This window comes from Aythya fuligula, chromosome 32 (assembly GCF_009819795.1).
Source record: "Aythya fuligula isolate bAytFul2 chromosome 32, bAytFul2.pri, whole genome shotgun sequence".
NCBI classification, from domain to species: Eukaryota; Metazoa; Chordata; class Aves; order Anseriformes; family Anatidae; genus Aythya; species Aythya fuligula.
In genome coordinates, this window is record NC_045590.1 from 1,131,198 (window position 1) to 1,155,030 (window position 23,833).

The 23,833-nt window shown below is 59.9% G+C and overlaps 5 protein-coding genes and 2 non-coding genes across 7 annotated transcripts; 2 read left to right on the forward strand and 5 right to left on the reverse strand.

Annotated features, from left to right (window-relative positions):
- Positions 1–764: 764 nt before the first annotated feature.
- THAP7 (THAP domain containing 7) lies at positions 765–4,969 on the forward strand. Its single transcript, XM_032205108.1, has 5 exons — positions 765–788; positions 1,729–1,808; positions 3,292–3,447; positions 4,118–4,258; positions 4,358–4,969. The coding sequence occupies exons 2-5, from the start codon at positions 1,729–1,731 to the stop codon at positions 4,878–4,880; spliced, it is 900 nt and encodes a 299-aa protein (XP_032060999.1). The 5' UTR covers positions 765–788; the 3' UTR covers positions 4,881–4,969.
- Positions 4,970–5,644: 675 nt separating this feature from the next.
- On the reverse strand, positions 5,645–12,915 carry SLC27A5 (solute carrier family 27 member 5). The gene is made up of 10 exons (XM_032205112.1): positions 12,435–12,915; positions 10,424–10,633; positions 9,886–10,044; positions 8,898–9,022; positions 8,628–8,822; positions 7,758–7,848; positions 7,336–7,534; positions 7,138–7,235; positions 6,254–6,384; positions 5,645–5,821 (listed from the first exon to the last, which is right to left on the reverse strand). Exons 1-10 carry the CDS (start codon positions 12,913–12,915, stop codon positions 5,645–5,647), a joined length of 1,866 nt encoding a protein of 621 aa, XP_032061003.1.
- A 3,056-nt stretch (positions 12,916–15,971) lies between these two features.
- Positions 15,972–18,119, reverse strand: LOC116500185 (leukocyte immunoglobulin-like receptor subfamily A member 2). Its single transcript, XM_032205101.1, has 7 exons — positions 18,089–18,119; positions 17,972–18,007; positions 17,603–17,878; positions 17,194–17,505; positions 16,916–17,044; positions 16,581–16,618; positions 15,972–16,121 (listed from the first exon to the last, which is right to left on the reverse strand). Exons 1-7 carry the CDS (start codon positions 18,117–18,119, stop codon positions 15,972–15,974), a joined length of 972 nt encoding a protein of 323 aa, XP_032060992.1.
- Positions 18,120–18,637: 518 nt separating this feature from the next.
- Positions 18,638–18,709, reverse strand: TRNAQ-CUG. The gene has a single exon. It is a non-coding gene; the product is annotated as a tRNA-Gln (tRNA).
- Positions 18,710–18,874: 165 nt separating this feature from the next.
- TRNAK-UUU lies at positions 18,875–18,947 on the reverse strand. The gene has a single exon. It is a non-coding gene; the product is annotated as a tRNA-Lys (tRNA).
- Positions 18,948–20,097: 1,150 nt separating this feature from the next.
- Positions 20,098–20,631, forward strand: LOC116500193 (histone H2A type 2-C-like). Its single transcript, XM_032205111.1, has one exon. The coding sequence runs from the start codon at positions 20,098–20,100 to the stop codon at positions 20,485–20,487; it is 390 nt and encodes a 129-aa protein (XP_032061002.1). The 3' UTR covers positions 20,488–20,631.
- Positions 20,632–22,421: 1,790 nt separating this feature from the next.
- On the reverse strand, positions 22,422–23,157 carry LOC116500192 (histone H2B 5-like). The gene has a single exon (XM_032205110.1). It carries the CDS (start codon positions 23,124–23,126, stop codon positions 22,746–22,748), a length of 381 nt encoding a protein of 126 aa, XP_032061001.1. The 5' UTR covers positions 23,127–23,157; the 3' UTR covers positions 22,422–22,745.
- Between the last annotated feature and the right edge of the window lie 676 nt (positions 23,158–23,833).

Here is a 23,833-nt window from a genome sequence, read left to right on the forward strand (position 1 = left end):
GGTCCCGGGGGGGGCCTCGAAACCGCCGCCGGGGAGCCCTAAAAGTGGGCTCTGACCCCATAGAGCCCCCCCAGGACCCCCCTCGACATGCCCTTAGGGGGGTGGGGGGCTCTACAGAAGGGGTGGGGCTTATTTGGGGGGCGGGGCTTATCAGGGGCGGGGCTTAAGGGGGGAGGGGCTTAATGGGGCGTGGCGTGGTGACACATTAAAGATGTTTGAAATCCACCTGGCGTCCTTTTGGGGGAAGACCCCCCCAACCACATTTTTTTGGGGTCTTGAAGCGCCCCCCCCCAAACCTTGCTTGGGGGGGGTCCTGCCCCCCCCCCCCGTACCCCAATTTGTGACCCCCCCCCCCCCAGATTCCTTTTGAACACCCGGAGTGGGAGGGGCCTTAAAACACCCCAAAACCATTGGGGGGGGCTGGAAACCCCCCCTTAGGTTCAGCCTGGGGGGCTCAAACCCCCCCGAGACCCTTTTTTGGGGGGGGTCCTGACCCCCCCCCCCCCCCCCCAAACTGCGCCCGGGGAGCCTTGAAACAGCCCCAAGCCCAGCGGGAGGAGGGGGGAGCCTTGAAACCACCGCGCGGGCTGGAGGCGGGGCTGGCTATGCTAATCAGGGCGCGCGGCAACCAATCGCGGCGCGGCATGCAAACGAGGGGCCGGGCGGCGGACGGCGGCGAATGAGGAGGGAGAGGGGGCGGGGCCGGGGCGCCGCGAGACCCCGGGAGTCTCGCGAGAGTTGAGGGCGGGCGGAGGCGGCGGCGGCGGCGGCGGGATGGGAGCGCCGAGGTGAGGCCCCGGCCCCGGCCCCGGTCCCAAGCCCCGCCCCTTGCCCCGCCCCCAGACCCCCCGAGGGTGGGGGGCACCGACCCCGGGGCTGGGGGGGCTCCTCCGGTGGTCCCCGGCCCGCCCCTTCCGCCCCCCCCCCCCCTTAGCAACCGCGGCCCTTAGCAACGGGCTGCCCCTTGCCCCGTGACGTCATCGCCCCCCTCACCCCAGGTTCCCCCCCCACCCCTCCTTTCTTATGGGGGGGGGGGTCCCATAGGGTTGGGGAGGGGGCACATGGGGGGGGCTATGGGGGGCTGGGGGGTCTTTGGGGGAGGTTGGGGGGCGCCTGGGGCTCTAAGGAAGGTTTGGGAGGGCACTGGGGGCTGGGGGGGGGCAGCTGGGGGGGTGGAGGGACCCTGGAGGGGACATTGGGGGCTCTGAGGGAGTTTTGGGGGGGGGAATGGGGGCAGGGGGGGCACCGGGGTGGATGGAGGGACCCTGGAGAGGGTGCTGGGGGGTTGGGACTGCTCGTGGGGGGGCACTGGGGGGGCTCTGGGTGGGGGGAGTGACCCTGGAGGGGGTATTTGGGGCTCTGAGGGAGTTTTGGGGGGGAAATGGGGGCTGGGGGGGGCACCGGGGTGGATGGAGGGACCCTGGAGAGGGTGCTGGGGGGTTGGGACTGCTCATGGGGGGGCCCTGGGGGGGCTCTGGGAGCTCCAAGGGGTTACACAGGGCTCTGGGGGGGCGGATCTGGGGTCAACAAGGGGACCAGGGATATGGGGGGGGGGCTCTGAGGGGGACAGGGATTTGGGGGGGACACCAAAGGGTCTGGGGTGTGCCGAGAGGGCACTTGGGAGTCTCAGCACCTGGCTGTATCTGGAGGTGCATGGAGGGGCTGGCAGTTTTTTTTTGGGGGGGGGGTCTTCCCATGGGAGACCTTTCTCGCTTCCCCCCTCCCCAGATGCCCCGTCACTGCTCTGCTGCCGGCTGCTGCACCCGCGACACCCGGGAGACCCGCAACCGAGGCATCTCCTTCCACCGGTGGGTGCCCCCACGCCTCCTCAGGGGGTGCCCCCCCCCCCGTGGGGACCCCTCCTTACCCCCCCAAATGGTCTTGCTGGGGGGGGGCTTTCCTCGTTTCTCCCTTTTGCGGCAGTTTTATTTGGCTGCTTTTTCACCTTTTGGCTCTCGGTTTAATCCTTTTGCATTGGTTTAGGCCAGGTGTAACCCCCCCCACCCCCAGCAATGGTTTGGCCCAGGTGTACCCCTCTCCTTTAGCAATGGTTTCTCCCAGGTGTGCCCCCCCCCTTCTTAGCAGTGGTTTGGCCCACGTGTTCTTTCCCTCCTTTTTACAAGGGTTTGTCCCTGATTCCCCCCATTTAGCAGTGGTTTGGCCCAGATGCCCCCCCTCTCCCTTTTTAGCAATGGTTTGGCCCAGGTGTTCCCCCCTCCCCATTTTGGTAGTGGTTTGGCCCAGGTCTGCCCCCTCCATCAGTGGTTTGGTCCAGGTGCCTCCCCCCCCAACTTTTAGCAGTGGTTTGGCCCAGGTGCCCCCCACACTTTAGCAATGGTTTGGCCCAGGTGTGTTTCCCTCCCCCCTCCCCTTTTACCAATGGTTTGTCCCAGGTGCTCCCCCCTCCCTTTTAGCAGTGGTTTGGCGCAAGTCTGTCCCCTCCATCAATGGTTTGGCCCAGATGCCCCCCCACTCCCATTTTAGCAATGGTTTGGCCCAGGTGCCTCCCACCCCCCTTTTAGCAATGGTTTGGCCCAGGTGCCCCCCCCCCTTTTAGCAATGGTTTGGCCCAGGTTTCCCCCCCCCTTTTAGCAGTGGTTTGGCCCAGGTGCCCCCCCCCACTTTAGCAATGGTTTGGCCCAGGTGTGTTTCCCTCCCCCCTCCCCTTTTACCAATGGTTTGTCCCAGGTGTTCCCCCCTCCCCATTTTGGTAGTGGTTTGGCCCAGGTCTGCCCCCTCCATCAATGGTTTGGCCCAGATGCTCCCCCTCTCCCTTTTTAGCAATGGTTTGGCCCAGGTGCCCCCCCCCCCTTTTATCAGTGGTTTGGCCCAGGTGCCTCCCCCCCCTTTTATCAGTGGTTTGACCCAGGTTTCTCCCCCCCCCCTTTTAGCAGTGGTTTGGCCCAGGTGCCCCCCCCCCCCTTTTAGCAGTGCTTTGGCCCAGGTGCCTCCGCCCCCCCCTTTTATCAGTGGTTTGGCCCAGGTGCCCCTCCCATTTTAGCAGTGGTTTGGCCCAGGTGTCCCCCCCTCCCCATTTTGGTAGTGGTTTGGTCCATGTATCTGCTTCCCCCCCCCCAATAATGGTTTGGCCCAGTTATGTCCCCCCCCCCCCCCATTTTAGGAATGGTTCAGCCCCCTCCCCATTACCAAACCCTCCCTGGCCCGTTCCATTGGTGGCCGCTGGGGGGGAGCCATCCCCCCAATCTCTCAAAAAACAGCATTTTGGGGGGATTTCGGCCACGAAACCCGACGTGACCCCCCCCTTTTTTAATTTTTTTTGCCCCCCCCCAGGCTGCCCAAGAAGGACAACCCGCGGCGGGCGCTGTGGCTGGAGAACAGCCGGCGGCGGGACGCGAGCGGGGAGGGCCGCTGGGACCCGGCCTCCAAATACATCTACTTCTGCTCCCAGCACTTCGAGAAGAGCTGCTTCGAGATAGTCGGCTTCAGGTAGCTAACGAGGCGCTTAATTAAGCCGCCTCCTCCCCCAGAGAATGGGCCCTCTTAATTACGGAGCCCCCCGTAATTAAGGACAGCCCCCCCTGCTTTGGTTTAAGGTGGGTTCCTCCAGACCTCCCCCTTCCGTCAGTGGAAATGGTTTGCTCCAACCCATCGCCCCCCCCCTCCGTGCCTCAGTTTCCCATTTTGGGGTCCTGAACCCCCCCCCAGTGCTTTTGGGGGTCCCAGAGATGTGGGGGTTTTGTCACCCCCCCAGGGACTTTGTGGGTGTTGGGTCCCTCTAAAGACACCCCCAGGGCTTTTGGGGGACCCCCTCTGGGTTTTAGATCCCCCCAAAACCTTTCCTAAATCTTCAGGGTCACCCTTAGGACCCCCACCCCAAACCTCTGGGGTCCATGGGTCACCCTGGGAGACCCTAAAACATTTTTTGGGGTCCCCTTTTTACCTCTCCAAGGCTTTGGGGTGCCCTGGTGACCTTACTGGGTTTGGGTTTCCTTGGTGACGCCCCCCCCCCCCCGGGGTTTTGGGACCCTTTAGGGCTGCGGAGCACCTTCAGGTTTTGGGATCCTTATGGGTTTTGGGGTCCCTGTGGGTTTTGGGGTCCCTGTGGGTTTTGGGGTGCCTCGCACTGACCTCCTTGCTCTTCCCCCCTCCACTGCAGTGGCTACCACCGCCTGAAGGAAGGGGCCGTCCCCACCGTCTTCGAGTCGACCTCCCCCAAAACCCCCCGGGACACCAAACCGAAGCTCCCCCCGCCCGACAGCGACACCCCAAAGCCCCCCCGGGCCACCGGGAAGTGGAAGTGAGTCCCGGGACGGGCACCGGGTTTGGGGGGTGACACAGGACACTGCCACCATCTCCCCCCCACCCCATTTAACCCCCCCCTTTTTTCTCCACACAGGCAGGACCCCGCAACATCCCCCCCGGACCCCCCCTTTTCCTCCGACGTCTCCTGCTTCCCCCGAGAAGGCGAAGACCCTGGGGGGGTCCCGGCTCTTCCCGGCCCTTTAGGCGCACGGGGTCCCCTCCCGGACACCCTTTTGGTGGCCACAGGGGACGAAGAAGCCACAGACACCCCCGCCCTCCCTGAAGGTGCCCCCCCGGCACCCCCCAGGCCCGTTTCACCTTCCCTTTACATGCTGAGGCTGCCGCCGCCGGCCGGGGCGTACATCCAGAGCGAGCACAGCTACCAAGTGGGCAGCGCCTTGCTCTGGAAACGCCGCGCCGAAGCCGCCCTGGACGCCCTGGACAAAGCCCAGAGGCAGCTCCAGGCTTGCAAACGCCGAGAGCAGAGGCTGAGGCTGCGGGTGGGCGAGCTGCAGCGAGAGCGACGAGCCCCCCCCGAGGGCCGGAGGGTCCCCAAGGAGCCCCCGCCGCAGGGCGCGGAGCCGCAGGTGCCGGGCGCCGCCGACGGCGGACGGTGAGGGCTCGCCTCCTCTTCCTCGCCGCGGCGCCGCCGGGAAGGTTTGTAAATAAACGAAGCGTTTTCGCCTTTTCTATGAAAAAAAAAAAACAACAACAAGGCGATGGCTCGCTTCTGGGAACGCTGCGGGGGTGGGGGGGGAAAGGACAGCAACACCGAGTGGGGTTTGCTCGCTGATCGGGCAGGAAAGCGTTTTGGGGAGAAATCAGCAGGGTTGGTGAGCTAAACTGGCTCAGCGAGGCCGGTGAGCAGCGGGGTCGGGCGTTTGTTGTGTTGGTCCCCTTTTTTGGGGAGCTCGGGGGTGCTTTCTTGGTCTGGTTTAGGTGCTCAATCTGGCGGAAAAGTGGATCAGGGAGAAATAAATCAGTTTTGCGCCAGATCTGTGGGAAGAACAAAGTGTTTGGGGGCACGATCCGTCTTCAGGGCCAGCCCTTGGGCAAGCAGGAGGCCGGCACCAAGCGAGTGTTCCCCTCCCAGCGATGGGGAGGATTTTGGGGGCACGATCTGAAGGGAAAACCCACAGGTTGGTCCCCAGAAAACATCCCTCGCCATCCAGGCACCCGTCTGGGCCCAAGTAATTATTCCTAAGCCTTTAATTTCCACAGCCAGCACCGTGCGGAGGCACCGGGCACGATGCTAAGAACCAAAACCGGCCTCTCGCCCTCGTCATGCTCCAATGCTGTTAGAAACTATCCTGAAGACAGGTAAAAAAGCCCGATTAGCCCCCAAATCGGCTTCGCCTGTCACCCCGAGGCGCGGCTCCTTCTACAGGTTGATTTTCGCCTCCTGGATGGCAGCGTAGATGTCGGTGTTCATGGGCACGTAGGACTTCTTCTTCTCGTCGCGGAAGAAGAGCGGGTCCTTGATGATGTTGGGGTCAAAGCCTTCTCTGACGAGGTTGCCTTTGCACTGCTTGAAGGTCCCCGTGATCTCCAGGGCTTCCTGTGGGGACAGATGGTGTCAGAAACGGGGACAGGTGACGTTACCGGCGCGGTGTGACCATCATCAGAAATGTGGGGACCCCACTGGGTGTCGCTGGCACGGCACCGTCGTTGGAAAGTGGGGACCAAAATGTTCAACGTGGGGAGTTGTCGGCGCAGGGGGACCCAGGTGACAGCGCTGGAAGGGGTGACCCCAGTGTCACCGTCGCCTTGGGGACCCAGGAGGTGTCTTTGGAAACGGGGCGACCCAAAAGATGTCATCAGAAGTCGGGGACCTTGAGACCATCGTCAGAAAGCCACCCTGGCACGAGGTGGCCCCGACGGCGTCATCAGCTCTGGGTGCCACCACCACCAGAAGCCCCAGCGCCATCGCTGGAAGACGAGAGGCCGAAAACCACCCCCCGGGAAGCCCCCCAGAGCCGGGGCCGCTCACCTGGATCCGCACGAAGCGGGGGGCCGCGTAGCTGGGCAGCGTCTCCTTGGTGAAGGCGTAGAGGTTCTCGCCCTCGAAGCTCATCCCGGGCTTCAGGCGGATGGCTGCCATGCCACACTTCCCCTCGCACCCTGCGGGCAGAGCTGGCAGGTTATTTTGGGCAACCGAGTCTCGTTTTAGCCTTCTTGGTGGCCACTTGGGCTGTTACGGGGAGCTGTTGCGTGCCCAAAGCAACGCTGGGTGCGTATTTTGGGTCAGTTTGTCCCATTTCAGCCCTCGCTGTGACCATCGGGCCATTACGAGGAGACGCGGTGGGTCCAAAACCCCAGGCACTTCTCTGGGGAAACCAAGTCCCCAGTGGCCACGTGGGTCATCGGTTGCCCAAAATAACATCAGATGCTTCTTTTGGGCAACCAAATCCCTCTATACTCTGTGTGGTAGCTGCTTAGACCATTGTGGGGCATGTTGCATGTCCAAAATATCCTGGCTTGGACAACCAGGTCACCCCTTAACCTTCTTGGAGGCTGCTCAGCCCTTCACAGAACCACGCTGTGCCCCCAAACCAATGCCAGACTCTTATTTGGGGTGACTAAATCCTGGTTTTGCTTCCTTGGTGGCCGGTTGGACCATTATGTGGACGTGTTGCGTGCCCAAAACAACATCAGATGCTTATTTTGGGCAACAGAGCCCTGTTTTACTCTTCTTGGACCACTGCAGGAGTAGTTTTGAGCCCAAAACAACACTGGCCTCCTATTTTGGGTCAACAAGTCCTACTTGAGCCTTTTTCCTGGCCGCTCAGAGCAACGTAGCCCACATCACCTGCCTGAAGGATCCCTGGGTGCTTATTTTAGTCCCACTCGCCCCCTGCACCGCCCTGTACTCACCCGGCACGGACACCCCGTAGACGTTGACCTCCTGGATGAAGTTCACCATGGCCAGAGTGGCCTCCACCTCTGTCGTGGCCACGTTCTCCCCTTTCCAGCTATGGAAGCGAAGGGATGAAGCTGTGAGGAGGAGGAATTCGGGCTGGGGGACGGCATCGCCCACGTGGACGTGGGCACGACCACGGTGGAGAGGATTACCGGAAAGTGTCTCCCACACGGTCCTGGAAGTAGACGAATTTTTCGTGGTCCATCATGAGGAGGTCACCGCTGTTGAAGAAGGCGTCGCCTTTGACCAAGACGTCTCTCAAGATCTTCTTCTCGGTCTTCTTGGAGTCGCCCGCGTAGCCGTAGAAGGGGGTGTTCTTGGTGATTTTGATGACCAGCAGCCCCGTCTCACCTTCGGGGAGGGAGAGGAGGGTTGGGGCCAGTCAGCAAAGTGCCTTGGGGCTGGAGAACGTCATCCCCATGCCCCAAAACGGGGATGCTGCCGTTTTCCTTGGTCCTTTTCTGGTGCCACCAAGGCGATGGTGATAAAGACCAAGAGCTGGCTTTGATGGATCTCCACCCTCTGTTGTCTCTCCCCTGCCAAAAAGGCCCTCGCGAGGCTCATCTCTTCTTACCGGGCCGGACGCGGATGCAGAGTCCTCGCTCGTCGCGTACGGGTTCGTCCTCCTCCACGTTGTACTTGATCAGCTCAAAGGGAGCGAAGCTCTGGAGGGCAGAGGAGGAGAAATCGGCGTGCAGAAGAGAAACACGGGATAAAAAAGGGTGGGAGGACATCTTTGCTTACAGCGTCCGTCGTTACCCACTTGTTAAAACCCATGGAGCCCACCACACCCAATCCCAACATCTTGCAGAGCCTCGTGTTCCGTCCGAACTGATCCCACATTTATATTTAATTAAGATTTAATCAAACACGTTCAACTGCTCGCCAAGCTCACCCACCGTGCCTTTCCAATGAAAGGTCTGGGGGAGAACGCTGAGAGCTGCAGCTGGGGGAAAAGGGTGGAAAAAAATAGTTTTGCAGCTTTTGCTCAACATGGTTGTGGCTGGAGACCAAGAATTGAGACCAGGTGGCCTTTCTTGGGGCTATGAAGATGTCCACGTCACCACAGGCCCTCCAAAAAATGGCTTTTGAGTCGGTGCTGCTGAGTCCGTGTTTGCCAGTGGGGTGGAAGGGATTTCTTTTGGACGCGAAGAGGAGATATCAAAGATCCCACTCTTGTATGAACCCAACGTGATGGACTGTTGAGTCAATACCGGCCAACGAGGTGGAGGGGACTCCTTTTGGACGTGAAGAGGGGATCTGGAAGATCCCGCTCTTGCGTGAACCCAACCTGGTGGATGTTGTTGGTTTCTCCAGGTTGGTCGCTATGAGGAGGGCAACCAAGAGATTCCCACTCTTGGGTCAACCCAACTTGAGGGCCAGCATTGGCTTCCCCAAGGCCATCTGCGTTTGTTCCCTGCCATCGTCACCGCTGGTGGCTCACCTTGAGGAACGGATTCGCTCTGCCCACGGCCCCGATCTTGCCGGTGTAGTTGATGAAGCCGGCGTTGCCCTCGGTGGCCCCGTAAAACTCCCAGATGGAGATGGGCCCGAAGCGCTGGAGGAACTCCTTCCACACCTCCGCCCGCAGGCCGTTGCCCACAGCCAAACGCACCCCGTGCTTCTGGTCGTTGTCACGCTGCCAAGGGAAAAACCATCTCAGCACCCGCCCCGTGGCGTCACGTCCCCCCCGGGGGTGAATTTCGGGCCTCACCTTGGGCGTGTTGCAGAGGTAGCGCATGAGCTCGCCCACGTACTGGATGACGGTGACGTTGTAGCGGCGGCAGTCGTCCCAGAACTGGGAGGCGGAGAATTTGGAACGCAGGACGCAGGTGGCTCCTGCGGGGACACGGTGGGGTGATGGTTCCCTCCTCTTTTCCCTCTTTTTTTTTCCATTAATCCTTCCATCCATCCTTTCGTCTTTCTTTATCCCTCCCACATTCACCCATTATCTATGACCTCTTTCCTTTTCTGTTGTCTCTTCGTTCCTCTTTCTTTCCTTCCCCATCCTCACTTTTTTTGTCATCTGTCATCCCATCCATCCCCCCACTGCTCCATTTATCACTGTAAATATCTCTCCTTTTCTCCCCTCCACCCTTGCACGTTTTTCCATCATCCTTCAGTCCATCTCCAGAAGACAAATTTCCATTGATCCATCTCCATTAAAGCAGCCACGTGTTCATCCCCAGCCTTACATTTATCTTATCCATCCCTAAAAAATATCCACCACCACAAAGCAGCCATCCATCCATTTCCATAAGCACATCCATCTCTAGAAAACATCTATGTCCTCCAGAAAATATTAATTCATATCTAGAAATCATACCTCCATCTCCGTATAAATCTATCCATCTCCAGAAAACATCCACGTGTCCTTCATAATGCATCCATCTGTCCATCCAGCTCCATAAAACGTCCATCCAACTCCATAAAACATCCATCCAGCTCCATAAAACATCTATCCAACTCCATAAAACATTCATCCATCCATCCATCCATCCATCCATCCATCCATCCATCCATCCATCCATCCATCCATCCATCCATCCATCCATCCATCCATCCCCTATCTCCAGACATTCCCCTCCCCATTTTTATCCCCTCTCTCCCTCCTCTTCCTTCTCCCCACCCATTTCTCCATCCGTCCATCCGTCCATCCCTGTCTGTCCGTCCTCCCCCCACGCGGGCCGTGGGGTACGTACCCATCTCCAGGCACCCTCCCACCCCGATGAGCAGCCCGGCCGAGTGGTAGAGCGGCAGCGTGGTGTAGACGTGGTCGGTGCCCCGTATCCCGCAGATCCGGCCCAGGCTGGCCACCATCAGCAGCTTCTGCTCCGTGATCACCGCCGCTTTGGGCAGCCCTGGGGGTGGGAAACGTCCTCCGTGGAGGCGCCCACGTGGGATGGGAGGGCGAGACCCTTGCCTCGGGGTGCTGGGTCTCTGTCCCTAAAGGCCTCGTGTGGTGGTTGGGGTGGGATCTGGTCCTACCGAGGACGTCCTGTCCTCCCTGTCCCAACGGGGACATGGTGGCTCGCCATCCTTGGGGACACCCAACCCTCACGGGGAACCAAGCCCAGCCGGACTCAGGACACTCAGGATTGCAGAAAAGACCCCACAAGACCCCACCAGCCTCCCCGGTGTCCCCCACACCATCTTGCCCACCCCTCCAGCTCCTCGCCCATGGCACCCCAACCCTCCCAGATGCCGTTCTCCAGGGAGGAGACCCCCCCGAGGCCTCACCGGTGGTGCCGGAGGTGTAGATGTAGATGGCCTTGGAGGTGGCGGTGATGCCGGCGCGGTAGTGGCTGGGCAGGGGCTTGTCGGAGGCCGCCTCGATGGCTGGCAGCAGGGCCTCGACACCCGGCGTGGGCGACTTGGAGCTCAGGTAGAAGACCTTGATGCCGTCACGCTGCAGGGCTGGCAGCACCTCCTCCAGGGCGTCCTGGAGCTCTGCGGGGACAAGGGGGCATAGTCCAGGGTGAGGAGGTCCCCAAATCGGGGGGGTGCTCTGAGCATCCATGAAGGGAACCGAAAGAGCACAAAATGGGTGCTCTGTGTACCCCAAGTGGGTGCCCTGGTTGGATGGGCACCCAGGGCATCATGGTTGGGTTCCTCAATGATCCCAAGTGAGCTCCCAATGGATCCCAAATGGACACCTTGATCATATGGGCACCCAGGACATCGTGATTGGGTTCCCCAATAATCCCAGGTGGGCTCCCAATGGACCCCAAATGGACACCTTGATCATATGGGTACCAAGAGCATCGTGGTTGGGTTCCCCAATGACCCTAGGTGGGCACTCAATGGACCCCAAATGGACACCTTGGTGAGATGGGCACCCAGGGTATCATGGCTGGGTTCCCCAATGATCCCAGGTGGGCACCCAATGGACCCCAAATGGACACCTTGATCATATGGGCACCCAGGACATTGTGGTTGGGCTCCCCAATGATCCCAGGTGGGCTCCCAATGGGCACCTTGATCATAATGGGAACCCTGGGCAGCCCAAATGAGCACCCCAAGGACCCCAACTGGGCACCCAAAGCATCCCAAAAGGGCACCCGGTGCACCCCAAATGGGGACCTCAGTTGGATGGGCACCCTGGCTGGGTGCCTCAAGGATCCCAGCTGGGCACCCCAATAGGACCAGCACCTACAGTGCCCCATACAAGAGCCCCGAGGATCCCAGCAGGGCACCCAAAGCACCCCAAAAAGGGCACCCTGAGCATCCCAATGGGTGCCCCAAGCAAGTATGTACACGTGAGTGTTTTCTTCCTGCCTCCCACTCCCAAAAACGTCCTTGTGATGGAAACAAAAGGACCTTTGGCCCCGGCAACGATCTGGCAATAATTAACCTGTAGCCTTGGCACGGCCAGTGCACCCCACGACAATGACCAAGGCTTGGGGGTGCACACGCGTGAGCAAAGGGCTGCGGCCGTGGCCACGCCTGGGCGTGCAAACATGTGGCCCCGTGTGAATGACCTCTTGCACGCTTCCACGCCCTGCACAAACAGCAGCCACCCACGCACGTGATGTGTGGAGCAACACAGGCACACGTGCAAGAGCAGCTAGGGGCACTGACAGGCGTGCAAATGCATGTACAGCCACTGACAGGCGTGCAGTCATGCAGAGTCACACGTGTGGCACACGCCAGTTCACGCACAGACACGTGCAGGCAACAGCACGTGCAAATCTGTGCACGTGCAAACGTGCACAGCCACTGACATGCGTGCAAGTCCACGCATGGACGCTGACAGGTGTCATGCAGGGACACCAACACGCGTGCAGACACACACGCAGAGGCACTGACACTCAAATTCATGCATAGACACATGCACGTGTGCAAATCCGTGAGCAGACACATGCAGCCACTGATGCACATGCACATAAATGCGGTCACACGCATGCAAACACGCACGGACACTGACATGCGTGCAAGTCCATGCACAGCCACTGACACGTGCAAACATACACGGACACACATGCCTAAAAATCCATGCACAGCCACTGACAAGCCTGCAAATCCATGCACAGCCACTGACACGCCTCAAAATCCATGCACAGCCCCCGACACGCCTCAAAATCCATGCCCAGCCACCATCACACATTGCACTTGCACGCAGGACCCCCAACAAGCACGCAGCCCACACTTGCAGCACACCAACGCGTGCAACCCCTGCACGAAGCTGCACAAGCAGCAGCAGCAGACCCCCCCCAGCCTTTTCACACACCCCCCCAAGGGCACCACTCACCGGTGCTGGCGAGCACGAAGGTGGCCTGAGCAGCAGCGAGCGCGTGCAGCAGCGCCTGGCCCCGCACGTTGCAGTTGAGGCACGCCATGGAGCAGCCCAGCTTGGCCAACGCCAACCATGTCCAGACGTAGGTGGGCTCGTTGGGGAGGAAAACGGCCACGGTCTGGCCCGGCTTCAAGCCCAAACGCTGGGAGAAGGCGTGGGCAGCGCGGCTGCTGCGTTGCTCCACGTCCCGGTAGGTGTAGACGTCGTCCTGGAACAGCAGCAGGGGACGGTGGGGCTGGCGTCGAGCGTGCTCCTGGAACACCTCGAGGAGGGTGACGGCGGGACGCCGGGACAGGCGGCGATGACAGCGCGCCGCAGCCCCCCCCAAGGCCAAGAAGGCTCCCAGGTCCTCCCAGAGGAAGGGGAACAAGCGGTCCCGCAGGAGCAGAAGCAGCAGCAGCAGCCCGGCCACCGCCGCCGTGACCACCCCCAGCATGGTCACCCCGCGGCGCTGGGCTCTGCAGGGCAAGGTCCGCCGCCCGCGCGCACCTTGCCCCGGCGCGTTTGCCCCTGGGTTGGTTTTGTTTTTCTTTCTTCTTTTTTTTTTTTTTTTTTTTTTTCTTCTTTGCCTTTGCCTTTTGCTTTTTTTTTTTTTTTTTTTTTTTTTTTTTTTTTTTTTTCCCTCTTCCCTCCCCCGGCGCCGCCCCGCGCCCTGCCTAGGGTTGAAGGGTGTGGAGCGGCACCGCGGGGGCGGCTTGCGTCAGCGGGTCCCTCGTCCGTCCGTCCGTCCGTCCGTCCCTTGTCCGTCCGTCTGCGGCACCCGCTCCTGGAGCCGCGTCTGCTGAGCCGAACGGGTGTGGAAATATCAAGTGTCCGTCTGTCCCTCCTGGCCGTCCTCCCATGCACCTGCTCTTGGTTTTGGGTTACCGGCTGGGTTTTCCCCGGAGGCAGCGATGGGAGGGGAGCTCTGCCAACCCCCAAAGCCTCCAGCCAGTTCCTAAAGCCTCTATCCAGACCCCCAAACCTCCATCAATCCCCCCAAACCTCCATCAATCCCCCCAAACCTCCATCAATCCCCCCAAAACCTCCATCAATCCCCCCAAAACCTCCATCAATCCCCTAAAGCCTCCATCCTGTCCCCAAAGCCTCCATCCAGTCCCCAAAACCTCCATCCAGCCCCTACACCTTCCATCAAGCCCCTAAAGCTCCCATCCAGCCTCCGTCCACCCTTCTAAAGCCTCTCTCCAGCCCCCAAAGCCTCCATCCAACCCCTAAAGCACCCATACAGCCCCCAAGGTCTCCATCCAGCCCCTAAAGGACCCATTGAGCTCCTAAACCTTCCACTGAGCCCCCTAAAGCCTCCAGTGAGCCCCCAAAACCTCCATCAGTCCCCCCCAGCCTCCATAAATCCCCCACAGCCTCCATAAATCCCCCAAAGCCTCCATAAATCCCCCAAAGCCTCCATAAATCCCCTAAAGCCTCATAAATCCCCCACAGCCTCCACCCAAACCCCATTTCCCTTCTCATTATGAAAAGGGACAACAGGCACTCTCAGCCTTCCCCTTACCGCTGTTCCCATGCAGAACCCTCCCACCCCCAAATCTTCTCATTTTCCCCCCAGTTTCTTGCAAACCCGGCTGCATTTTCAGCCCTGGCCGGGCGGGACCGGCCCCATTTCACCACCCCACAACCCCCAGTCCGAACGGTGACAAAAATCACGTTTTCTTTCATCACCAGACCAGGAAAAAAAAAAAAAAAAAAAAAAAAAAAAAAAAAAAAACCACTAAAAACCCAACAACGACAACCAAAATGCCCCAAGCTATGCCCCAAGCTCTGCCATTTAAATCCCATTTAAATCTTTAAGCTGGGTGTGGGCGCCCAGCAAGCCGTATCTTGAAGGGTTATTTCACCTCTCTGCTAATTAATAGTAATCAAAAAGCAACCAGCAAGCAGGTTCAGCACAACCTCACCGCTGTGTCACTCACCTTCAGCCCTGATTTGCAACCCTGGCTGCTCGCTCGTCGTAAAATTATTATGGGGTCGAAGGGTTTTTGGCAACGTGGGTGAAACGTGCCGGGCGGTGCTCGAGGTTTTGCAACCCGGGGCCGTCGCCCACACGGCTCCGGGTGTGGATCCATCACCTGCAGTCCCCTGGGGTTGGTTTGGTTGGGTTGAGGTGGAGAAAGCATCCAGAAATGGGAATCCTGGCCCAAAAGGTAGGAGAAAAGCATCCGGAATTGGGAATCCTTCCCCCCAAAAGGCAGGATGAAACCATCCAGAACTGGGAATCCTTTCTCGAGAGGTAGGGTAAAATGGTCCGGAATTGGAAATCTTTCCCCCAAAAGTGGGATAAAAAACCTCCAGAACTGGGAATCCTTCCCAAAACACAGGATAAATGGTCCAGAAATGGGAATACTTCCCCAAAAGGCAGGATAAAGCCATCCAGAACTGGGAATCCTTCCTCAAAAGCTAGGAGAAAACCTCCAGAATTGGGAATCCTTCCCCCCAAAAAAGGATAAAATGCTCTGGAATTGGGAATCCTTCCCAAAACACAGGATAAAATGGTCGAGAATTGGGAATCCTCACCCAAAAAAAGTAGGATAAAACAATTCAGATTTGGAAATCCTTGAGCACCCCCTGGGGCTCCCTATGGACCCCCCCTGCTGTGGCCGAGGGGATGAGTGGGGGTCCCTCGGGGGTCCCTGCTGTCCCCTGAGGGTGTCCCCAAATTCTTGGGGGCTCCCCAATGGCCCTGAGAATTTGGGGTCCCCCAGGAGTCCCCAGGAGGAACCCCATTGCCCCCCAATCTCCCCCTCTCATGGGACCCCCCCGGGGAACCCCAAACCCTGCCCAAGGGGACCCCGAGGCACCCCAAACCTTACCCAACCCACCCCAGCTCCATGGGCACCCCCAAATCCCACCCGTGGGGACCCCCAGATCTGCACCACCGGCACCCCCAGACCCCAAACTGAGCCCCCTCCAAGCCCCAAACACCCCCCAGGCCCCGTGGGCACCCCCAAACCCCACCCATGGGGACCCCAGAGCACACAGAGCCCCCCCTGATTCAAGGGAACCCCCCCGGAGACGCCCCAGACCCCACAGGCACCCCCAAAATTTGTGGTCCCCAAAGTGGGGGGGGTGGCACAGTGGCACAATGCACCCCAGGAGGATTTGGGGGGGCTCTGGGTGGGGATTTTGGGGGGCGCCAAGCAGGATTTGGGGGTCCCAGGGTGCACATTTTTGGGTTGGGGGTTAACGTGCGGGATTGGGGAGAGTTTAGGGGGTCCCAAGAAGGACTGGGGGGGGGGGGATGTCCAAAGAAGGACTGGGGAGTCCCAGGGGGGTGTTTTTGTGTTTTGGGGGGCACCACGGAGGATTTGGGGTTGTTACCATGAGGGGATTTAGGGGTCTAGTGGGGAACAGGGGGACCCAGACCGGGGAATTTGGGGTCTGCTCCCCCTCCCCATGTGCCCCCCAAGAACGACGCGGGGATCCCCAACTGGGACTGGGCCTTTATTGGAGTGGGGGGCACTGGGGGGGCAGGGGGGGGCGTCAGTGGGGTCCCCCAGCGCCCACCTCGGCGTAGATAATGGGGGGCTGGGGGGCGGCGAGCACCCGCGGGGGGCTGGGGGCCGGGGGGCGCAGGTCCGCGTAGGTCAGGCACTCGCTGTCCTCCTGGGGCCATAGGACACGGGGGGGCACCTGGGGGGACAAGCAGGGTGACACAGGGGGGTCCCCAAAATCCTGAGGGGGGCATCCCCATGGGTGGTGCTTGGGGGTCCTGCTACTCAATTTGGGGGCGCCTGTGGGGTCTGGGGGCTCTCCAGGGGGGGTTCCTTTGGGTGAAGGAGGGGGCTCTGCGTGCTCTGGGGTCCCCATGGGTGGGGGTTTGGGGGTGCCCATGGGGTCTGGGGGGTGTTTGGGGCTTGGAGGGGGCTCAGTTTGGGGTCTGGGGGTGCCGGTGGTGCAGATCTGGGGGTCCCCACGGGTGGGATTTGGGGGTGCCCATGGAGTTGGGGTGGGTTGGGTAAGGTTTGGGGTGCCTCGGGGTCCCCTTGGGCAGGGTTTGGGGTTTCCCGGGGGGAGTCTGAGGGGGGGTCTCATTGGGTAGGTTGGGATTTGGGGTCCCGTCGGGGGGGGGCGCCCTACCCAGGCACTCACCTGGAGCTCCGTGGCCCCCAGCCCCTGGGGGAAGGCACCTAAAAGGGGGGAGCAGGAGTTTATGGGGTGGGGACACATATGGGGACACAGCCCCCCCACCCCAAACCCTCAGGGCCATTGGGGAGCCCCCAGGGGGTTGGGGACACCCCCAGGGGACAGCAGGGACCCCCACTCATCCCCTCAACCACAGCAGGGGGGGAGCCCATAGGGAGCCCCAGGGGGTGCTCGGGGACTGGGGGGGGGGGCTATGGGGGACCCCAGGAACACAGGTGACACATTTGGGGTGGGGGGGGTGTCCCCCAGCCATTTAACCCCTTCCCTGCCACGGCTCTCACCGCTCCGTGTCCGGTGTCTCCGGGTGGTGAGGAGGAAGAAGAGGCCGAGGCTGAAGATGAGGGCGGCAGCAGCAGCGCAGCCCCCCCCCACGGCCACAAGCAGGGTCCTCCGGGACCCCCCCTCGGTGCCTGTGGGGGCCCAGAGGCTGCGGTGTCCTCACCCCCAACCGTCCCCGGAGATGGGAAGTGGTGACACAGCCACCCATGGGTGACGCTGGGGGGGGGGGGAACCTCAGCACCTAAATGGGGAGGGGAAAAGGGGGGGGGCTCCCCCTTACCTTGGGGTGCTCCAGAAGCCGGTGTCACCTCCAGTGTCACCTTGTCCCCAAGGGGTGAGGACAGAAAGGGGTACCCATGGGGGCTGTAGGAGCACCTATAGGTGCCGGCGTCGGCTGGGGTCACCCCGAGGAGGGGGAAGGTGGCCATGGCCCCCTCGTGGGGGTCCTGGCGCTGGGTGGGGGGCGAGCACCCGTCCCTATGCAGGAGGAAGGTGGCCCCATGGGATGCCCAGCACTGGATGGTGACGTTGGTCCCCGTCTCCACGCGTCTGCTAGGGCTCAGCATCGTCCCCGGAGGGGGGTAGGTGTCATCTGCATGGGGAAGGGACAGAGATGGGACACCCGTGGGGACAGGGGGGCACCCCTGGGCGTCGGGGCAGCCCCGGGGGCACCCCCTTGTCCCCCTCACCCGTCACCAACAGCTCCACGGGGTCACTCAGCGCTGACATCTTTCTCTCCTTGTCCTCGTACTGGCACCGGTACGTCCCCATGTGTCCCCACTCTATGGCCTCGAAGACGAACTCGGCCGTGTTCTGCTCCCCAGTGCTGTACTGGTGCTGAATCCAGGCTTCGTTCTGATAGAGCAGGACCTGGAGAGCCGGCCGGGGCAGGTGGCACCGCAGGGTGACATTGTCCCCCAGGGCCACCCTGTTGCAGGGGTGCAGCGAGAGGAGGGGTTGGCGCGCTGGGATGGGGACAGCAGCAGTGAGACCCCCGTCCCCTGCCCCGTGTCCCCCTACCCCATCGCTGTCCCCGTCCCCCCTGTTCCCAAACTCACGGTGCTGCGCCCTGCTGCGTGCCGCCAGCCACCAGCCTGCAAGGGACACGGGGGCTGTGGAACACAGGGCCACCAAACTGTCCCCCCCTCCCAGCACCGCGTCCCCGTGTCACTCACTGAGGATGAAAGCCACCACCATTGGTGCCATGAGGCGGGAGCAGCTTGGGGACGGCGGCACTGGGAGGCACTGGGAGGCACTGGGAGGCACTGGGAGCCCCTACAAGGCTGCACCCGGTTGTCCCACCACCACTGAGAGCAGAAGAGCGAGTGGCGCAGGGAGTGGCCACTCTCAGTTCCCCTTGGGGACAGGAAAATGTTGCACTTGTCCCCAAGAAGGGGGTGGCTTGATGGGGTGAAACCCCTTGGGTGCCACACGTGGTCTGTGATGGGGTGTCACACGCTGTCCCTAAGGACAGCTGCTGGGTGTCCCGTGCTGGGTGTCCCACGGTGTTGTCAAACCCAGGACACCACCGGGGTGCCCTACAGGGGACGTCACCTGCGGTCCCCAAGGCGTGGTGGCATCCAGGCTCTGTCCCCAGCGCCTTATGCCACCGCACGCAGTCCCCTGGGAGCTTCCCTCTGCTGTCCCCAAGGGCCAGGAGCGGGGTCCCCTCACCCCAGGGCCCACCCAGAACCAAAGACGGCGCCGCCCGCAAAAATGCTGCAAGGTCCCACCGAGATTTGAACTCGGATCGCTGGATTCAGAGTCCAGAGTGCTAACCATTACACCATGGGACCGGCCCGCGCGGGCAGCCCCGCCAGGCCCCTCACGGCTCCACCGCCCGCGGAGCCTCCGCCGCTAAAGGAGCCCGGCCCCGGGCTGCGGGGGCCGCGGGAGCCGGGTTGGGGCGAGGAGGGATGAGGGCAGGGACCCGGGGAGGCCACCGGCAAAATAATTCTGGTCGCCCGAACAGGGACTTGAACCCTGGACCCTCAGATTAAAAGTCTGATGCTCTGCCGACTGAGCTATCCGGGCTCTTATTCAACGGTTCCTATCGCCTCCTCATGAGTTTTAGAGAGTTCTGGATGTAATGCTGAATACTTTGGGTAGAGGTGTTTTGGTGATTCTCTGGAAATGTGAAGCGTGGAGCAGAGGCAGGTGGCGGTACGGGATGCTCGGAGTGAAAGCGGTGGGAACGCTCAGGCAGGGCACGAGTGCGCCTTGGAGTTCAGGCAGGGAAAAGGGAAAAAAAAAAAAACATTTCTGTGTTCGGTGGGAAGAGGACACGGCGCATAAGGATTTGAAGGGGAAAAGGAAAAAGGTTCCACGGTTGGCGAGCGGAGCGGGGAAAACTGACGGGAAACCGACCCCGACACCGCACCGGGCCGCGCTGCTGGGGGCGCTGGGCGGAGCTTCGTTATATAGGCCGGGGGCGGACCTGAGTGAGAACCGCCCCTTCCAGCTCCCGCCTCCCGGCCTCTCTCTAACCAATGGGAAGGCCGCCGGCTTGCGGAGCGGCCAATCACAGCCCAGCACCAGCGTTGGGCGGTGAAGCCGCCTTTAGGCCTTCGAGCCGCGGCCGGAGCCCGGCGCTCGGGCAGCCCGGAATGCTTCTGTCCGCTAAATAACGACTGAATAAATTTTAAAACCTTAATTTTTTAGGCTTTTTTTATAAGACGGTAAGGCGAACCAGCTGCTTCCTCTTAACACCATTGAATGCTTGTATCGAGGTAGAAAAAGCTTTAATAAGTTTAAAAAAAAAAAAAAAAAAACTTGGTTATACAACTTAAATTTCTGTACGCAACGCACGGGAAGAAGCAAGGAGTGCAGCCCGAACAGAAGCCATCGCCGCCTCGCCGTGGAACTTTGCCCCAAACGCTCTCTTCGCTCCACCGCCGAACCCCGCACCCTGGCCCCCTCCCCGCAACCCACCCCCCTTTATAAGCTCCGGTCGCCGCTCAGCGTGCTCGCTGATTGGCCAATGCCTCTACGCCCCGCCCACCACGAAGAAACGCCGCTCAAAAGCTCCGCCTGCAGTCCCATCTGCGGCGCTGCTCTCCTATTGGTCCTTCCAGGGAGAGGCAGCGTAACCAATAGAAAGGTGCCGTTTCGATCCGCTGCAGGGTATAAAAGAGCAGGGCCGGGGCGCGGCGCTCTCAGTCGCGGTGTGAGCGGGGTGCAGGAGATGTCGGGGCGCGGGAAGCAGGGGGGCAAGGCCCGGGCTAAGGCCAAGTCGCGATCGTCCCGCGCCGGTCTCCAGTTCCCCGTGGGCCGCGTGCATCGCCTGCTGCGCAAGGGGAACTACGCTGAGCGCGTGGGGGCCGGTGCCCCCGTTTACCTGGCTGCTGTCATGGAGTATTTGACAGCTGAGATCCTGGAGCTGGCAGGTAACGCTGCTCGGGACAACAAGAAGACGCGCATCATCCCCCGGCACCTGCAGCTCGCTGTGCGCAACGACGAGGAGCTCAACAAGCTGCTGGGGGGTGTCACCATCGCCCAGGGTGGTGTCCTGCCCAATATCCAGGCTGTGCTGCTGCCCAAGAAAACTGAGAGCCACAAGGCCAAGGGCAAGTGAGGCAGCAGCAAGCGGATTTGTGAAGGAATCTTGAGATCTTTCTCTTTAAACCCAAAGGCTCTTTTAAGAGCCACCCACTGCATCAGGAAAAGAGCTGGAAGATCAGGGTGAGCTGTGTTTGGGGTCAGGTGTGATGTGCTGAAATCTGGAAGCACATTTTATTTAGCAAGTCCTGAAATAACACTGCTTGTGCTGGGGGAATAAATTGCTTTAGGATTAAATGATTTGGAGCATGCTTGAATGCAGGTGATGCAGAGACCTTCAGGATGAAGGGTAAATGGTGCCCCCGGGAAAACCCCCTTGTTTTCAGGCACAGCCACTGTGTTCCTGTTTTGCATCCTTCTAAAGTGGCTTTAAATTGATTTGTAATGAGCATCTCAGGGCTGATATCTTAATTAATCCTCCCTCAGGTGGAGCCTTCCCCTGCCCTACTGCCTACAACAGGGAAGGCAGGCTGAGATAGGGAACTCACACCCTGGTGAATAAATCATTACCACCCTAAAGCATTAAAAGCCCTTATTAACAACCCCCAAGGGAGCACCTCCTACAAATAAAGACCCAAACGTGTGGGTGGCCCCAAAGGGGGGGGGGGGCTGTTAGGGTGAAAATGAGGCCAGGGTCCCTCCCTCATTTAGAGCTGGTGCAGCAGTCACTATGGGGCTTTGTGATGGCTGTTCCGGGGTGCACCTGCTCCAGTCCCCCATACACTTAAGATGGAGCAGCTCGGCTTGCGGCTGCGCCGCCGCTTCTCGTCTCCTTTCTTCGCCCTTTCCGTCCCCGCCTTCTTCGAGGCGGGCGCCGGGACCCGGGGGAAGCGCGGGTGCCGCTCGCACAGAGACGTTATGCAAATGAGGGCTCCATTTGACGAGCTCTCATGGGCTGAAAGGGCACCACGCGGCGCAGTTCATCCCGGAGTCCCACCGACCACACCAATGAAGCGGCTCCAAAGTGTACGCGCTGATTGGTTCGCTGAGGAATCCATTTGACCAATGGCTGTGCGCCGTTTGCATCCCGTCGCACGGCTGAAACCCACCCCAAAGCTTTCCTTATGGGTTATGTCTTTAAGGGCGCCGCATTTACAGGCTGTGGCGAGTTACCAAAGGCCTAGAGCAGAGGATGAAATTGTAACTGTATTTATACACACTTCCCCCCCGCAAAACCACATCTCAGTTCACCTCTTCATATTCTACTATTCTTTTTTTTTTTTCTTTTGCTACCTGCACTGCATACAGGCAGGGTCACTATGGGCCAGTCTAGACCCCCAGCTCATTGCCACACAACAGTAGTGACTGTAAGCAAGGAATACGGAAAATCAAAGCACAGCAGCTCAGAATTACCCTGCTCATGTTATGTTACAGGAAGAACTCTCGTTTTCCCCAGATAAAAACTATGGGATGCAAACAGCAACATGAGGGTTTCATTCCCCAGCAAAACCCAAAACTAGATCTATCCAAAGGAAAAAAAAAACTGTTAATGGATAATCTATTACACATCCTTAAAAAAAATCTTTTCTATAAGTAACGCTATTTTAGCACCTCGAAGAAGCTTCATTGAATTGACTTTAAGTAATTCTGACCGGTTTCTTTGTAGAAAGGTCTCCATGAAACCTTAAAAAAGAGAAACCAAGGGCAAAATTTACTCCCACCGCACACAGTCTACCTGTATGCATCTAGCATTAAAATAGAAATAAAGAAAAAAGCCGCCTATGGAAACAGAAGGCTCTCTAGGAAACAGAACAAAGCCTCCCTCATTCACCCTCCCCAGCAGCACCACCCCCAGCCTTTTGAAGTCTCTGGTCGGACCTGATTGAAACCCGCACCGCAGCTCCCTGTACTCAACCCACCCTGCAGTGACGTTTCCTCCCGTGCGGACCAATCGGAGCAGGGCAGCGGTTTGAATGCGATGTTCGCGCCCGGGCTCGGTAGGATCCCAGCACCATGGGCTCAGCAAACCCCCCCCCAACCTGGCGTTTATCGGCTTCCTATAATCTGGCAGCAACCCTATAACTGCAGCCCCTAAAGCAGATTCCACTAGCAAATAGAAAACAACGTATTTCAAAAATATTTTGTAAAATATCACTTCTTTAAAGCTATCTCCGAACCTTACACTCGATAAGGCAAGCTACCATAATCCACAAGAAAATATCGTGGGTATCTCAGAAGCAATAGCAGCTCTTTTGGAAGAGGGTGGGTGGCTCTGAAAAGAGCCGTTGGGTTTTGAGTTGAGCTGAACACATCCTGCAGCTGGGTCCAGGCGATTTACTTGGAGCTGGTGTACTTGGTGACTGCCTTGGTACCTTCAGAGACAGCGTGCTTGGCCAGCTCACCAGGCAGCAACAGCCGCACAGCAGTCTGGATCTCCCGGGAGGTGATGGTGGAGCGCTTGTTGTAATGCGCCAGGCGCGAAGCCTCACCCGCGATGCGCTCAAAGATGTCGTTGACAAAGGAATTCATGATCCCCATGGCCTTAGAGGAGATGCCCGTGTCAGGGTGCACCTGCTTCAGCACCTTGTACACGTAGATGGAATAGCTCTCCTTGCGGCTGCGCCGCCGCTTCTTGTCGCCCTTCTTCTGGGTCTTGGTCACCGCCTTCTTAGAGCCCTTCTTAGGGGCGGGCGCTGACTTAGCGGGTTCAGGCATCGCGCTCTTGCTCCGGTCACCTCTGCCACCAGAAAGCCAAAGAACGAATGAAGGCGAGGAGCCGGCGGGGCCGTTTTTATACCGGCCTTATGCAAATGAGCGGCTCTAGCTCTGCGCGTTCCTATTGGCTGAGACGGAGCAGCCGGCACGCGCAGGGGAACACCCTGCATGCAAATACAGCGGCTCCAGAAGGAGGGCTCTGATTGGTCAGTAAGGGTTTGCTTGCCGGCCAATCGGATCGCGCCTTTTGGATCCCTCCGCGCCCATCAATTGCATGGGAAAAGCGGGAACTGTGCTGCACGCTTTGTGCCGGGGCGCAGCCGCCACTTGGGGCTCCAGCAAGCACCGAGGGCGGCGCCCCGCGGGTTCCCCGTGGGCACTGCCGAAGGTTACCGGAACGATCGTTCCTTAGGGACGGGAACACGGCGCTGAAACCGCTCCGGTGCGGTTTATCCCGGGGCCGCCCGGTTACTTTAAGGAGCAGCCCCGGCGGGGCGTTCCGCAGGAGCGGGGCAGGGAAACGGCTCCGGAGCTGCTCGGAGCGGGGCCCCGCGGGGCCGGGAGCGCTCCCGGCTGCTGCACGGAGCCGCCACCGGAGGCATCGGCGCCCTCCCCTGCAGGCTCCGCCCCTCCCTCACGAGGCAGCCAATCGGCGCCGAGCGCGCGGAATTCAAACCGGCTCCCTTCTCCGGGCTGCATACGCGCGA